Genomic DNA, 17,444 nt, shown 5'->3' on the forward strand with positions numbered 1-17,444 from the left:
TTACGTTCCCATTATAGTGCTGTCCATTTTGGTGGTGCTTGCTTCATGAATCTTCCACAAAAATTCTCTTGGACATCTTTTAGAGATTTTTCTAGTTTCTAATCTTTCATAAATCCATAAACTCACTACAAGCTTTTCATTAATAATATATGAAATTATACTGAAATTAATCACTCAGTAAACAAGGATTATTGAAGGCTGAAACAAATAGAAAACAGAATAAGAAATGGCAAAAAAAATAAAATAAATAAATAAAAAAAATATATATATATATATACAGGGTGTCTCAAAAATATTGGTACAAAAGTTTAGGGGAGGTAGGTAACATCTAAAGGAATGGCAAATTAGTGGCAAACATTTATTTCACATAATATTAACAATGGAGTATGAGATGGATGCATTTCATGATGTTACAACAGATGCTCGAAGGCTCCACCATGAGACGTGATGCATGCGTGACACCAATGCAGCATGGATTGGCGGACACGGTCAAACACACCTGGAGTTTCTTTGACAGTAGCAGCAGCGCAGTCTCGCCACGAGATCCATTTCCGTCTCCACAGGTGATTCATACATGATAGATTTGAGGGCCCCCCACAAGGGGTGGCCTCAAATCAAGGCTCGATAAATCACCTGATTTATCGAGCCTTGAAAGAAATCAAGGCTCGATAAATCAGGTGAGCATGGGGCCAGGCAACGGGTCCACCATGGCCAATCCATCGATGCCCAAAACACCTGTTCAAATGGTCACGAACACACCTTCCATAATGGGCAAGGCGCCCTGTCATGTTGAAACCAAATGTTGCGTCTCACATTTGCTGGAACATCCTCAAGTAATCCTGGTAGAACTTGTTCAAGAAAGATCTCATATTTAGCGGAGTTCATGCAGGATGGTAACACGTATGGGCCGACTAAGCAGTCACCGACCATACCTGCCCACACATTTATTGCGAAGCGATGTTGTGCCGCATGGGGGCGCACACCGTGTGGGTTGTCGTGAGCCCACACATGAGCATTGTGCTGATTGAATAAGCCTTCCCGAGAGAAATAAGCCTCATCCGTGAACAAAACATAGACGAGAAAATTCAAGTCTTGAACACTTTCTTGGAGAAACCACTGCGCAAAAGCCAGGATGATCTTGGGGGAGCAGTAACTGAACCCTTTGGAGATGAAAGGGGTGTAAGGAATCTTCATGCCAGACACGCTGTACACAACGAGACACTCCTAAGGCAGAGGCAACGGCAAGTGTGCTGGTAGTAGGATTATTCTGGACGGCATTCAACACACTTTCTTCAATGGCGGGCGTTCGCTTTGAATGTGGTCTGCCCGCACTACTCCTGTTACGTCTAAGTGACCCATAACTGCACAAATTTTGATGCAGACACGCAAACAAATGGTGGTCCGGTACATGTCTGTCTGTCTGGGAAGAGTTCTCCATAAATTCGTTGAGCGGCTCATCCATTGCCCTCTGCTAATCCCTACAATAGGTGCATGTCTGCCAGCTCACAGTTCGTATATCGATTCATGCTCTTCGTGTAGCGAGTACTGCTTGAATGAGTAAACCAGAAATTTTCCCTCTCGCGAACTGATGAACAGTGCCATCTACCAACTTATGGTGACATTTCCGGTTATGGGTTCCGATGCGATTCATATTCCTTTAGATGTTACCTACCTCCCCTAAACATTTGTACCAATATTTTTGAGACACCGTGTGTGTGTGTGTGTGTGTGTATATCACAAGCCATCTGGACAACTCCAGCACCTGCATGAAATTGTATATTAAGTTTTCTTGTAGAGGAATGGTCTTTTGATAAAGTATCCATTGAGTGTATATCAACAATGTGTTGCATATTTATGATAATGGTTCTTCTAAATGAGTTAGATATTAAATAAAACACAACCTCACCAAAGATTTGTACAAGTTTATTGAAAAGTGAAAAGTTTTTCAAGCATACAGACTATGCATTTGGTTTTTTTATTTCACATTAACTATTTTACTATATAGGTCTTTATGTTTTAAGGAAATTTTACATATAAGATAGTGTTCTAAGTTAAGGTCTTTGGGAGTCTGCTAGGTTTTAAATTTAAAAGCTGATGCATAGATAGCAAAATGTATGAAAAGGCACAGAGTTATTCCAATTAAGTATAAATTAATTCTGTTTCTTAGCATTTAAATTGTCCTTATTATACTAACTTTTGTGTACTTAATACCTTTGCATATAACTTTTAAAAGGTAAAAAAAATTTTTTTTTAAAATAAAAATAAAAAGAAATAAAATAACAGGATCCACAATACAGCTTCAGTGAATCTTTAAAGAATTGGACAATGCAATACATTATCCTTCATGTAGGTATAATCAGTTAAAGAAGGAGAGGTAAATATTTTTAGTATTTTTTAATGGGTAGAACAAAGCATGCTTCTTTGTGTGTCCACATTGATAGAGTGCAATATACAATTCAGTTTTCTTCACTGAGAGTATTTAGAATAAAATTCTTTCATGAAATTTACTAGTTGCCTGGTTTCATCTACTGAAATTGCATTAAATAAAGAAATCCTGATTCCTCCCACAGATCTGAAATTATAAAAATAAGTTCATTAATAATAATAATATTTAATGCATATTTCATTTTTAAAAAGGAATTATTAAATGAAGGTTTCTTCTCTAAACCACAGAATGTTTTTCTTTGGGTCTTTGAAAAATGTATACACTTAAAAGTAGTCGCTATGCATTTCTAAGTAATAGCAATAGATTATGTGAGCCTCAATATTACAATATTATCATATTGAGGCTTATGCAGAATACTGTTGCAAGTTCCTTGAAATCTTTTTGTGTCATATTTGCAATTTTAATGTAATTATGCTATTCTAACTTGGTTACTTGTTTAATCACTTATATTAAACATGTCTGGAGGACCAAAGGTTGGACATAAATGTAGTCTATTGATATTGTTTAGAGCAAGATTTTTAAACTTTTTTTCCCCAGAGAACCCTTAGTAGATCTAAGTCTTTTGTGGAACCCTAATATCTTTCAAAATAGTAATAATTAACAATAAACTGAACACAGTGATACATGTGCACAAATTAAAAAAAAAGTCAATGATAAAAAATTTAATGGAACATTTGAGACCAGAATTATGCAGAATGCATTTTGAAAAAAATAAATTATAAATAAAATTTTAAAAAATAATAAAACATAACATGTTTTATGATTTTTTTTATGATTTCATGATTTATGATTTTAAAATCACCCTCCTCTCCTCTCTTTCTCTCATCAAAACTCCTATGGAAACCCAATAAGCTACCAAGGAACCCAATCTTAAAACCTGTGTTTCAGGAGAGAAGACAAGTACACAAATGACATTTTTCAAAAAAAATTTGTGATAATTACAGAAAAAAAAAAAAAAAAAAGTTCAGTATTATCAGGACTTATGGAAGTATTAAGCAGTTTGACTGAAAAATAATTAAACAAGTAAAATGAAGATAGTAATGTGAAGTTTAAATTATAATTTACAATTAGGGATGAAAATTTATCCCTAACACTAAGTTTACCAATGTGCTGCATAAGATGATCATCTTATGCAGCACATTGGTAAACAGAACATTTCAAAACTGATTGCAAAATGTTTTCTGAACAATGTGAAAGACACATTGTACAAATGCTGAAAGTAGAGGGTTTGCCTAAAGTCACAGTACACTTTTATTTTAAAGCTACTGAAAAATTTATAATATAAACCAAACTTTTTTATTTAACATATCCAAAAATTTTTTTATGGCCATACACAGAAAGGTATAGTAGACTTCAAAACATTGTCCTTTGACCTCAGTCCATGAAAACAGCCTTTCTGGTATATTTTTGTAAACTAAAACTAACATAATACATGATAGATTTTGGCAAATTTTTCATTTATCACTGTTTTTTGGTTCTTAGCAGTACAAGGGTTCTTAGATGGTCTTTTACATAACCCCACAGAAATTAACTATGCAACTTGATGGAGGGGCCACAATATCTGATATTTGTTTTGTAATCTTTTCATTTAGGAATTTCCTAACTTAGAGGGAACGGTGTACAGAAAAGCACTATTATGCATGGAAAAAGAGGTCTTTTCCTTAAATTTTAAGATAAGCAAAATCATAAAATGCTAATAAATAGCTCTCTGAATTAGCATTTAAAAAAAAAAAATCCAACAATCATCTTAGAGCAAACTCTGGCCGAAATGACAATACCTGGAGAGGTAATTTCTTTTGGATTTTTGATATTAGAGTTCTCAACGGCTCAATAAACACAACTATGTTGGTAAGCACATTCAGTGATCTTGAAAACTGCCTCATCAGGCAGTTTTGAAAACTATCTCTCAGATAGCTGTCGAATTGAGGAACGAGATTAGCTCGGTGTGGGTGAAGTTTTTACAGCTCCAGCTAATAGAGAAGTTTTTCTTAAATTTTTACCATTTTATTGACTTAATTGGAATATTAATTTATTTTCTAGAAGTAGCTTTATATTCCTCGTTATGATACTTAGTTTATTTTGGACTTAGATAGAGATTTTGTGGGTTATTACTTGGTATCGGTATAACTTGTACCATTCGAAACTTACGGTCATTGTGTAGTATTGATATGGAATAGCATTAACATATACAGTAAACCCCCGCTATTCGCGGTATCTGTATTCGCGGTTTCGCGTATTCGCGGTCGCTGATTTAAACCTAAAAAAATGTGAATTTTAAAGCGCCGTGAACATTTTCCGCCATGAAAAAAAACATGGGTGTGGCTAAAATCATTTTGCCCAGTCCACAGAGTAGTACAATCAGTCGTCGTATAACACGTGTTTACACTACACTAATTCGATCTTACACGATTTATAAATAGGGGAACGATATCTTATATAACACGAACTGAATTCGCATATGCACGATTCGCCTTTGTGTTTACAAGAAATGGCAGTTGAACGCGGAATCACCCCAACTGAACGCAACACGATAGGAATGAAGAAGATTCTGAAAATGTATTTATTTTTTTATAACAGTGAAGGGAAAACACATTTCACCATAATAACTTAAAAACCAACACAATTCCAGCTATCGGTATTATCGCAAATGCAATTAGATAGAGTTTACAACCAGTTTATAACAGATTCCACTAGCAGGAACGCAACTGGAAATTGTTTTTATTGTTTTATGGTAGTAACCCCCAGAAATGTAAAATGTGAGCTAGTGAGGTGTTAAGTTCACTTATCATTCGTGAAAAGGCAAAACTCCTTTATCAACACTTTAGTGAAACTGGTGATAGCACTGGCGGGATAAGTTTTTTAGCCAGCAAAGGCTGGTTTGAAAGATTTAAATATCGATATGGTTATTTTTCGCCCAGCAACCCATGTTCTTGATATGTTTTTGAAAGGTTTCTTTAAAATGTCTAATAAATATGTACAGTATTACATTTAATAAATTGTTTCTTATTTTCATTTCGATGCCTTATGCTTTTTTTTTTTTATGTACTTACTCTCTACGTTTGTCTATGTACATAGTCATATTATGTAGGTAAATACACATAATACGTACAGACAAAATTTTAGACTAATTTTTGTTATATATTTCATACTTTGGAACGGAACCCTTTTATTACCATGGGCGCCATAACTCAGTATTCGCGTTTTCAGTATTCGCGGAATTTCTCAGGAACGTAACCCCCGCGAATAGCGGGGGTTTACTGTATCTCGAACTTGATGGCTTAAGGTATAATGTAAAACTAGATAGTGTAATACTTAGCACTGTAGTAGGAATCTGTTAACTAAGTATAGTACTGGCAATTAATGAATTAAATTTATAAATCCTTTCAATTTTTATTGTTAATTAAATTGTATTTAAACAGAAATCATGCCACAGACTAGAGCAGCAAAGCAACGTGCGCAGAGTAGTGAAAGTGTTGTGGTTCGGGGAAGAACCAAAGAGGGCGATTCTCCAATACATCAGTCTAAAAAACAGGTGCAAAATGTAACATGTTTGCAGATCTATCTCGAACAGGACATGATTTAGCCATGGAGGATGTCTTTGTGTGTACTAGATGCAAAGAATGTGAAGGAATTGGGCACCAACCCAGAGTTCTGATGGGCTTCTATGAGTGCTTGAAGAGTCGGATAGATACCCTAGAAGGAATTAAAATGGGGGGCCCATCAAGCTCTTGGCTGCCCAACACAATGCCAGAGCTCACTCATATGCACCAGGCAACACAGCAGCTAGTTATTGTTGGTGACTCAATTGTCAGGGAAACAGGAAATATATTGTGCAAAAAGGATAGGTGGAATAGGATCACGGTATGGCTGCCAGGGGCAAAAGTTGATGACAATGTAGAGCAGATGTCATCTTTAAAGGGCAAAAAAGGGGATATCATTTTACATGTTGGCACTAATGACATTAAGTGTAGGAGATCTGTAGATTTACTTAACAAGTGGAGGTCAATGTTGAAAAAAAGTCACAAGTTAGGGTTAAACTTGAAAGTGTCTGCAGACACACAATAGGAGGGAATATATGATGAGAGCCTTGTCAATAAATTCGGCCCTGGAGACATTGTGCAGGACTCATGGGGTAGAATTTTTCTCAGTGTGGTCTGTTCTTGTTAATAGGAGAGATGGCTACTACAGGGATGGGATACATTTAAATAGAAAGGGTGCAAGAATATTTTCTGATGGTATCAATGTTAGGTGGGTCAGAAAACTGCTAGCTTGGGGGAATTCACAGACTAATAGATTAACAGTAGCCGCAGGTGGAGGGGGAAATGATTCTTGCACTGTTTCTATTGGAATGAGCAGCAGCCCGGAAAGCAAGTTGCTGGGGATTTCAGGAACTGCTGGGAGTCATGAGACAAGTAAATACATGGGCTGTGTTAGAGAAACTAAGAGTAAGAACATGTGCACATATACTTACATGTACACCAATGCTAGGAATATAGTAAATAAATTTGATGAATTTAAAGTGCGGGTTGAAACCTCCACGGCGGATATTGTTGTGATATCAGAGTCACTCAGATATCCCAAAGTGGCATCATTCAAATATAAGGGAAGCACAATTGAAATTTGGGGAGTACAACGTGTACAGAAAAGACAGACAGGATAGGAAGGGAGGAGTGGTTATGCCGGTAGTTAAAAATTACAAAATCTAAGGAAGTGCATCCAGTTGATATAGATGGACAGTGCAATCTTGAGTCAGTTTGGTGTGATATAAGCACTGGCAAAGCAAAAATAAGGGTAGGAGTTTGTTACAGGCCTAATGGCTCTGTTGAGTACAATGAAGAATTATACAGAGAAATAGAACGGACCAGTAAATCAGAGTGTTTATGCGGGATTTTAACTTCCCAGATATAGACTGGAATTTGTGGATTGGTCATTCGCACACTAGCAAGGCTTTTGTGGATTTACTGAATGACTGTTTTCTACAGCAGCATGTTAGAGAGGCAACAAGATCGAGTAACACTCTTGATCTGATTATCAGCAGTGATTATTCATGCATTAAGAATTTGCAGATAAAGGAACCACTATGTGACAGTGATCACAGTGTACTGATGTAGGATTTACTTAAAGATGTAACTACCACCAGGGATAAAAGGTGGAAGGTTTTTTGCCTTAGTAAAGGTGATACAGTGGTCTCAGAGATTTTTTTAAGTTCTATACAGTGGGACCAACTGATGATGTTACCAATAGCAAATTCTAAATGGGAAGCATTCAAGGAAGTAATTTTTGAAACTAGAAGGTTTTTTGTTCCAACTAAGAAATACTGCTATAGGTTTAGGCCTAAATGGATGTGAGATGAACTTAGACTCGTGGCAGAAAAGAAAAATGCATGGGATGCACAAACTGTCACACGAAAAAGACAACTATGGTAGATACAAGCTAGTCTGAAATCAAGTTACAAAGGAGGTTAGGCAAGCAAAGGCAGATAATGAAAAATCTTTGGTAAAGGTTTGGGTTTTTTTTTTTTTTTTTTTTAGGAGCATTAGCAACTAAGGCCATATTGCTCCAGGGATATGTGGTGGTCACGGGCTCAAACCCCGGTCTATCAACAGGCGTGTGCTACGCGCTGCTGCTCCTGCCCACCTGGCTATGGAGGCACCCTTTGGTAAAGGATGCAAAGGAAAAATAGAATGACTTCTTCATTTATATAAACCCAGATTGGCCCACTTGATATCAATGGTTTGACAGCAGATGATCATTTTCAGATATCTGCCAAACTAAATGAGTATTTTGTATTTACATTCACACATGAGAAGTTATTCAAGGAGGAGAGGGCTGGGTGTTTAGCAAAGTCTAAGAGAGTCAATGTTTATCTTATTTTGTAATAATGCAGAAAGTGGAACAGGCATTAGCATTAGTAGAGGCATTTGATGCAAAGAAAGCAAGCTTATGCAGCATCAGACAAAAAAAAAAAAAAAAAAAACCCACTTCCACTTCACCCCTCTGTTCGTTCAAAATACCTGTCCAGCTGAGCCTTAAACTTATTTAGGCTATCAACCTCCACCACAAGGGATGGCAGTCTGTTCCACCAACCAACCACCCGCTGGCTAAAGGCAAATTTCCGCACGTCTATCCTACATCTGTCTTTCCTCAATTTGAATTTATGCCCTCTCAGGTGATTTTCTGAGCTAGAGGAAGAATCCCATCAGCATTGAGCATGCTTAAACCATTCAAGGCTTTATACACCTCTATCAGATCACCTCGCTGGTGCCTAGTCTCCAGACACTGTAATTTGCAAAACTTAAGCCTTTCTTCGTAAGAGCACCCCTTTGTTCCATTCACTAATCTTGTTGCCCTTCTCTGTACTCGTTCCAGCAGCTCTACATCCTTCTTGAAATGAGGCCTCCAGACCTGTATACAGTACTGTAGGTGTGGCCTGACCATTGCCTTATACAATGGAATAATCACCTCCTTATCCCTGCTGGAAAAATTCCTGTATATCATTGACAATACTCCATGAGCTACTCTTGCAGCCCGTCTGCACTGCTCAGAGAACTTCATATCTGCCTGCACAATCACCCCCAAGTCCCTTTCATTCTCTACCACTGTCAGTGTAGTACCACAGAGTTGATACGTTGCTCTGGGGTTGCTTTTTCCCATGTGTAGTACTTTACATTTGTCAATGTTAAACTTCATTTGCCACCTCTCAGCCCATCTGCTCAACCTTTCCAGATCCTGTTGCAGCAGCATAGTGTCAGTAGTGTCCTTGACAACCCTGCCAACCTTTGTATCATCTGCAAACTTGGACATTAAGCTTGATATACCATCATCAATATCATTTATAAATACAGAAAACAATAATGGACCCAACACTGAGCCCTGAGGGACTCCACTAATAACACTAGTCCACGATGAGCAGTGTCCATTGATTACCACTCTCTGTCTTCTCCCCCTCAACCACCCCTTTATCCATAGCAGCAATTTGCCTCCAGTGTCACACTGCTCCAATTTGTGTAGCAGTCTTCCATGTGCAACAGTATCAAAAGCCTTTCTAAGATCCAAGTATATAATATCAAAGTTATTCCCTGCATCCAGTTCTTTTGTGACTGCATCATAGTATCCAATCAAGTTGGTCAGGCAAGACTTCCCCTTAACAAAACCATGCTGTGTCTGAGCTATAACTGAAGTCTTGTCTAAATGATCCTGCAGTGCTTCTTTAACCAGTGCCTCCATTAATTTTCCTGGAACAGAAGTTAAGCTCACAGGTCTATAATTACTTGTGTCAGCCTTTGATCGTTGTTGTTATTGTTATTTTGGATTTTAGGAGCATTAGCAACTAAGGCCATATTGCTCCGGGATATGCGGTGGTCATTCCCTGACCTTTCCGCATCCTCCGTATTTGGTGGTGATGGGCTCAAACCCCGGTCTAATCAAGAAGCGTGTGCTACGCACTGCTGCTCCTTCCCACCTGGCTACGGAGGCGCCCTAGCCAGCCTTTGATCCTCCTTTGTGAATTAGGGTCACATTTGCACATTTCCAGTCTATGGGTACCTCCCCTGAGTCCAAGGAAGCTCTCATAATTATGGCTAAGGGTTTGCTTACTTCCTTTGCTGCCTCCTTTAATATAACTGGATAGATCCCATCCACCCCGGGTGCCTTTCTTGTGTTTATCTTCAACAGTTTCTCCTCCACTTTACTCCCAGTTATTTCAAGATTCTGTAGCTTACTGCTAGAGTTGAATACACCTTTGGCATTCCCCTTGCTGAATAACTCCTCATGTGTGAATGTCGATGCAAAATATTCATTTAGTTTGTTAGCTACCTGAGCAGGATCATCAACAGTTGACCCATCAATATCAAGTGGACCAATCTGATTCATCCCCTTCCTTCTAGAGTTTACATAAGTAAAGAACTCTTTGCTGTTTTTCTTTGCATCCCTTGCCAAGGATTTCTCGTAATCTGCCTTCGCCTGCCTAACCTCCTTTGTAACTTGGTTGCATATCAACTTGTATCTATCATAGGCTTCTGTGTCATGTGTTAATTTGTAAGTATCCCATGCATTTTTCTTCTCTGCCACATGTCTCATTAGTTCATCTGACAACCATTTAGGCCTAAACCTTGAACAATATTTCTTAGTTGGTATGTAAAGCCTGGTAGCCTCCAAGATTAGTTCCTTGAATGCCTCCCATTTTAAGTTTGCTGTTGGTAACATCATCAGTTGGTCCCACTGTATAGAATTTAAATACTGTCTCAGTCCATTGTAGTCGCCTTTACGGAAGCAATAACCCTTCCCTTTACCCCTAATAGTAGTTACCTCTTTCAGTAAATCCCACTTCAGCACACTGTGATCACTGCCACCTAGTGGTTCATTTATCTGCAGATTCTTAATGCATGAAGAATCACTGCTGATAATCAAATCAAGAGTATTACTCCCTCTAGTTGCCTCCCGAACATGCTGATGTAGAAAACAATCATCCAATAAATCCACAAAAGCCCTGCTAGTGTGTGAGTAACCAGCCCCCAAATTCCAGTCAATATCTGGGAAATTAAAATCTCCCATTATAAGACTAATTGTTGAAGACTAAATTGTTGAAGTTAATCATAAGAAAGGCAACTGGGGTGGAGATAGGATCTATCTAGTTATATTAAAGGAGGTGGCAAAGGAAGTATGCAAACCCTTAGCCATAATTATGGGAGCATCCTTGGATTTGGGGACAGTACCCATGGACTGGAGTTATGCAAATGTGACCCCAATTCACAAAGGGTAATCATTAACATTCGTTAAGGCATATGATACAAGGAAAGCAAGCTTATCTAGATTCAACCAAAAAAAAAAAAAAAACCTTCACTTCTATCTGGTCACTCCAAATGTTTTGCATTAGCATTAGTAAAGGCACATGATGCAAGAAAGCAAGCTTATATAGCATTATCCAAAAATAAAGAGAAAAAAAACATAATTCTAAATCTAATATTTCTAAATTTTCTTAACTTTTATCATCATTCAATTTATTTATATTTATATTTGATTTATATTTGGCCTATACTGGTTTATATTTGGTTTAGATTTAAATTGCATATATTGATCATCACAGAAACAGAGAACATCTTGTCGTTTTTTGCCTTCATTCTGGGTGGTTGGCCCCAGTTGAAGTCATCAAGATTGTCAGTAAAAAACGATAATTTTTTTTTCTTTTTGCGTTTTCTTTGATCCTGATTGTATTATTATTGGATTGATTTACACCTTTTCTAATAATTCTTTATATTATCCTTAATATTCTATAGACATTATGGGTGTATTGCATGATTGCTTGCAACTGCATTGACCCATAAATATTAGTTACATATTAGTTACAGTTATTGTTGTTTTAACTTTCTTCCTTTACTTTTTTATCAATAATTATAAATATATATATATATGTGTGTGTGTGTGTGTGTGTGTGTGTAGAAACATGCTGAAAAAAATGGCATGAGTTAGGTCAGAATACATTTGCAATTCTGCTCAGACATGATGGGAGGGATTATATTCTGGAAGCCTTGTAGATTAGCTCAAGACATATTGCATCTTTCTAATGGTTAATAGGAAATACTTAAGGGGACACTACAAGGCTTTTGGGGTGGAAATTTATTAGTTATATATATATATATATATGGAAATTTATTAGTTATATATATATATATATATATATATATATATATCTAATTGCCATTTTGTGTGTTTAATATTATTAGACCCTACTAGGGCTCAACAATCGGTCAAAATCTTAATACTGGTACAGTAACGTCTTGGTAAAAAAAACAAATCCTGGATAATCGATTTCCCGGTTAATCCAAAAATACAGAAGTCCCCGACATATGCAAGAGATACATTATTATTATTATTATTCCAGGACTTCTTACTTCGTCAAGTTTGTAACTCGGGAATGACTAGTAACATATTGCTACTTTATTGACAAATCTGTATTCAGCGGCGATACTTGTTAATATTTGACAATTTTCATACATTATTATTAATTTAATTTTCTGATCCGAATCGATCACTTTCCTTTTTTTTTTGATAGATTTATTAGTACTGCCACTTATTCTCTTAATCGGCACCATGATAACGGTCAAAATGAAATTTTCTGTAAAGAACTTCACAGGGTTAAGGCGAAAACTCACTATTATCAACACCACATTTCTGGAGGTCAACAAAAATCAATAAAAACAATTTGCACTTTCCGTTTTATTGGGCGTTTCTGTTAGCATAATCTATTATAAATGGGTAGTAAACTCGATCTTATTCCATTTGCGATAATACCGAGTTGGAATTCTGTGGGTTTTTACGTTATGGTGAAGTGCATGTGTCCCCCCTTCACTGAAATCTTCAGTCATGTAAAAAAACCCTTAAATAATCGCAAGAATCTTCTCTTTTTTGCTTGTTCCTCTGATCTCATTTGTGCGTGCCGTGATCGTCGTTATTGATTGCTTATTATTTTATTTTTTTTTTTGTTGTTTTAAATTTTAATCCTAGAAATAAAAAAAATAAATAAAAAACTGAGTGAAAACAAATTTACGTAAATCCGCAGTTGCGTAAGTCAGGGACTTATTGTATCGAAAAACGTTCAGCAACCTAAAAAATATGGCGATAGATAAAAAACGAAAAAAAAACCTTACCACATACTACTACTTGCGTGTCCAATAATGATGCTTCCCTTTATTTTTTGTGGTTGATTTTAAATTGAATAGCTTCCTTTTATTTTTTTACAATGTCGCATATGGTTTGATCACTAACATTATAATGGTTCTTTAGAGATTTAACGGATGCACAGTTTTCCAGCTTTTTAATAATTTCAAGTCTGTTTAACTGAAAGTGTAACTCTTTTGCGTTTAACCATCATTTTCGCGATTTATAAACAACAAAAAAATATATATATTTACTATAAAAAAAAACTGACCTCCCTGATATAAATAATGCAACAAAATTTGTCTTTTTGCAGTGCGATGGAACACAACAATCACGATGCACTAAATCAAACTAAACATTTGGTCTCTCTTTTTTTTTCCCCATTTCTTTTGAGTGGTAGGTGTGAAAGACCGTGGGGGTATTATTATTATTATTAGCTATATGGTGCAAGGAAGCCCGAGGCTTATGCTGTACCAGCCAAAAAAAAAAAAAAATTCTCTAGTTACCCTGAGAGAGAGAGAGAGAGACAAAAGTAGAAGGGGAATCACCAGGAAAGAGAAGAATGATGATATCCAGCTCAGGACCCTAGGTGTGCCAAGCCCATACTCACCAGATGTGAGCCCCCTGGGGGTACAAGATAATAGGCACGTTAATCTCTCAATGACGACTTATAATGTCACTTATTTACGACTTGCAAAATATCTGTTTATACCTATTCTAGTTATTACTTGAATTTTATGATTTGTGGTTGATTTTTTTTTTTTTTTTTTTGGAGTCTTGAAGTGTCCCATTAATTCGATCCTGGTAAATCGAGAGTTTAATTTATCAAACCGGGATACTGGTATTCCAAAAAAAAAACCATATTTTGCAATAAATATTGATGACAATTAGGTGTAATAAAGTAAGGAAAAAACAAGTAATTACTTGAATTCACTTTTTAAATCAAACTTTCATTACAATAATAAATAATCTAGCAAAAATTATGAAACACAGTTATTCTAAAAGCAAAAAAATAAGCATCCACACTACCTGTCTGAATAAAGTGAGCTCTTAAGAAACTCAATAGTGTTATCGTTTAAATTGGATCTAATTTTGGTACATATTTAATTAGCGGCAGAAAACGTCCTTTTGGATTCTGCGCTGGTTGATGCTTTGTACGAGATAGTCTTAGATGAGTTGCAGTTTAACCCTTCCCCCTCTGTATGCCCTCATCTTCAAAAAATCTTATTTCCATTTTATCAAAAATAAAAAATATTTCCTTTTTTACGGCACTATATCCGTATTAACAAAAGAAAGGCACCGACAGTTAAGCTTGGTGAGGAAACTAAATCTGGGTTTTTTTTTATTTATTTATACATTTTTATTTCCCTGTACTTTATATATTATATATAAGGTAATTACATATATATTATATATCGCACATATATTTATATGTGAGCTGTCAGTTTCTTACGAGCAATGACACAAATATAAAACAAAATCATTTATCACACAAATCTACTTACAATGCATAACTGGTGTTCATTTACATCAAATCTATTCATTTTTCTCATTTAATCTGTTAATACATGCTATCATTTCCATAAAATCTCCATTAACAATCTCAACAGCTTCAAACACTAAACTAATTCAATCTTAATCACTTCCTCATATTTCCCTTCACAACAGCAATCCATAAGTTGCTAACTTAATGCTAAAAATTCCATGTAATCTCTCTTAATTTAGCAATATCAATTTTCTTTACAACTTCAACCAATAAACCAACTCAATTTCCTTATTTCTCATGTTTCTTCAACTTCAACCTTACTCTAAAATAATCTCCCATTTTATCTAAGTACCATTTCCAAAACAACACAGTTCAGAGGACTTACGTTTCTTCTCTTTCACGGTAGGATTCCTTTGTGTGGGTTCCTTCCACGGAGTGCGGTTTGTTTGTTTGTTTGGATTTTTTGGCGCATTAGCAACTAAGGCTACAATGCGCCAAGGCCAGATAATATCAAAAAATTTAAGCTCTCGGTGACCAAATTAATTGGGCCACCATGTCCAGATATATAATAACAAATATCTAAAAAATAAATCAGAGATACCAATAACATAAATTTTAAATACAATTAAAAACCTCTAGTGATTTAAAATAGCTAAAAACAGCAGACACATTGTCATTGTCGGATAAAATCTGACTGAGTGTATAAGGCTCAGTCAGATGATTAAAAGCAGTAAAACGGGTGCTGCTAAAATCTGGACAGTCAATTAAAAGGTGTCTGATCGTTAAAATTGTGCCCATGGAGTGCGGTGATGTCTCTCTCTCTCTCTTCTTAGTTGAACTCTTCATCACTGCCTGTATAGCTCTTCCAGTACAGTCTTATTTCAGGATTTCGAGAAGAGTTCTGTCAATACTGAAGGAAATTACCACAGCAGCAGTAGAAGCCAGGGCACTATCTGACTGCTTGTTATTCAACTTCTGGATTAACTTATAGCACAGGAACATGCCCAGTGGATCACTATATAGCTGGACACTCCCAGAACTGGACCCAGAAATACCACAGGAAGTTCTGGGTCCGAACAACAACCACAAACCTCTCTTTTGGTGTGAGCACCTTATTTATTTCCTTCTCCTTTATTTATTTATTTATTGAATTGATTGCAAGTTACAATCGTCCTTTGTACTACTTTTTTATATGCAAGATTATGTGCAAACCCCAGCACATAAGATTGCGTGCAAATGTAAGATTGTGCATAAATGCATGCAAACCCCTTTGGGGTTTGCACGCATTTACGTATCTCCACCTATCTAATTTAAACCTGACACAATCACGGTGTTATTCTTTAAACTTGCTCTTCTTCCTTTGGTGGGAAAAACAGAATATGTTTCCCACACAACGAAGTGCACTTATTTTTTAACTCTAGATCACCTGTTCACAATACCTTTGAACTGCTCTATACCGACACCATTTCCCCGAAATGCAAAGTGTTGCATCCTCGAGTAGCGGTGTAATAGAGGGATTAAACTATTGTTCAGAAGCTTTTAATTTTAACCCTTCCGCACCTGCCTTACAATTGTTCACCATATTCCTTAATTGCACTACAAGGCCTACTGCCACTAATGGAAATATTTCCATAATGATGTTTTTGTAATTCCTTAAGTGCTTTACTTCCACCCACTTAAGTATCTTATACTTACTAAGCGAAATATATTTGTGAGATTTTATGTCTTACAGTTTCATGGCGTTTTCAGGTTTCCACTGCATTTGTACTGTGTATAACAATCCCTCATTTGCAAATTCAGTAGTATTAATGATTTATTGTTGTCGATTTTATAACCTTTATGTGAATAAATCGTAAACAATTATTTTTTAAATTAATACCGAAAAACCGGTATTTTTGTATCAATACCGGGATTTGAATACCAGAAAAAAATTACCGGGATATGATAAGCCCTAGTCCCTACATACTCTCTTCACCCCTTAAAAAATCTGACAACTGTTGATAACATCTTCGATTGTTATTTCCCAGCAAATCCCCAGCCCCACACCCATGATTCTAGTCCACCGAAACCTATTAAAAAATGTTCCTTCTTTTGACAATAATCCTTCAATAAAATTAAACCTTCCAAAGAGCCAGAGTGATATGCAATTGAACTACTCTGTTCTGGGACCAAAATTGAGTGTGAAGTTTTGCATCATCTGGCAGGTCATTAAATATTTTAATCTGTAAGAAGTCCCTAGTTTTATTTGTCTCTTGGGTAGCCACTCATTTTTTCAATTATTCAATTTCAACTAGCAGTGTGCAAGGTTATTAGCTGACAGATACACATTATCCATTAAGAATTTTGAGGTAGTGGAAAGTACTAATGGCTAATTCTCTCAGAAGAGAAAGATCTCTTTAGTTCAAGAAGAGGGTAATGCAGCAAATGTTAGGAAGGCTTTGGATTAAACTTTAAACTTCTCAAGAATCCACGAGAAGTATTTCAAGTGAGGAAAAAATATCCCACAGTTCAGTAAGAAAAAGAATTCCAAAAAATTTGGGATATGAGTTTTACATTGCAAAATTTCACAGCTATACCTAACAGTTGTTCATGCTGTTTAAAAAGCAAAGGTAACTAATGGTGAGATGAAAACAAAGTGATTATTTATGGCTTCTAATGTTTCAAACAGTTTTTGGGACAATGTTTTCTAAATGAACACTGAGAATCAACATCCCATGCATGCTCCTTCATACTTTCAGCACACACTTAATAAATATGATCCAGTTAGGAATAAGAAATTTGCAGAAATTTCTCCATGTGTGTGAAAATATGCGAATTTTTAAATGTTTCTGCATTACTTCTTTAACTATTAATCCA

The 17,444-nt window shown here is 36.1% G+C and overlaps 1 protein-coding gene across 2 annotated transcripts in view; it reads right to left on the minus strand.

Annotated features, from left to right (window-relative positions):
• Positions 1-2,330: 2,330 nt before the first annotated feature.
• The window catches only part of LOC150088269 (phosphoserine aminotransferase), a 327,264-nt gene continuing 312,150 nt past the window's right edge, over positions 2,331-17,444 (minus strand). Inside the window, exon 10 of one of the 2 annotated variants that reach the window (XR_016546786.1) lies at positions 2,331-2,572. Coding sequence is in view for 1 of the 2 variants with exons in the window: in XM_090370665.1 (XP_090226791.1) it covers positions 2,467-2,572 (106 nt within the window). In the remaining variant the exon portion in view is untranslated. The remainder of the gene's footprint in view (positions 2,573-17,444) is intronic. The other variant, XM_090370665.1, reaches the window with a different exon arrangement.

This window comes from Mastigoproctus giganteus, chromosome 3 (genome assembly GCF_048544385.1).
Source record: "Mastigoproctus giganteus isolate SK-2022 chromosome 3, ASM4854438v1, whole genome shotgun sequence".
Lineage (NCBI taxonomy): Eukaryota > Metazoa > Arthropoda > Arachnida > Uropygi > Thelyphonidae > Mastigoproctus > Mastigoproctus giganteus.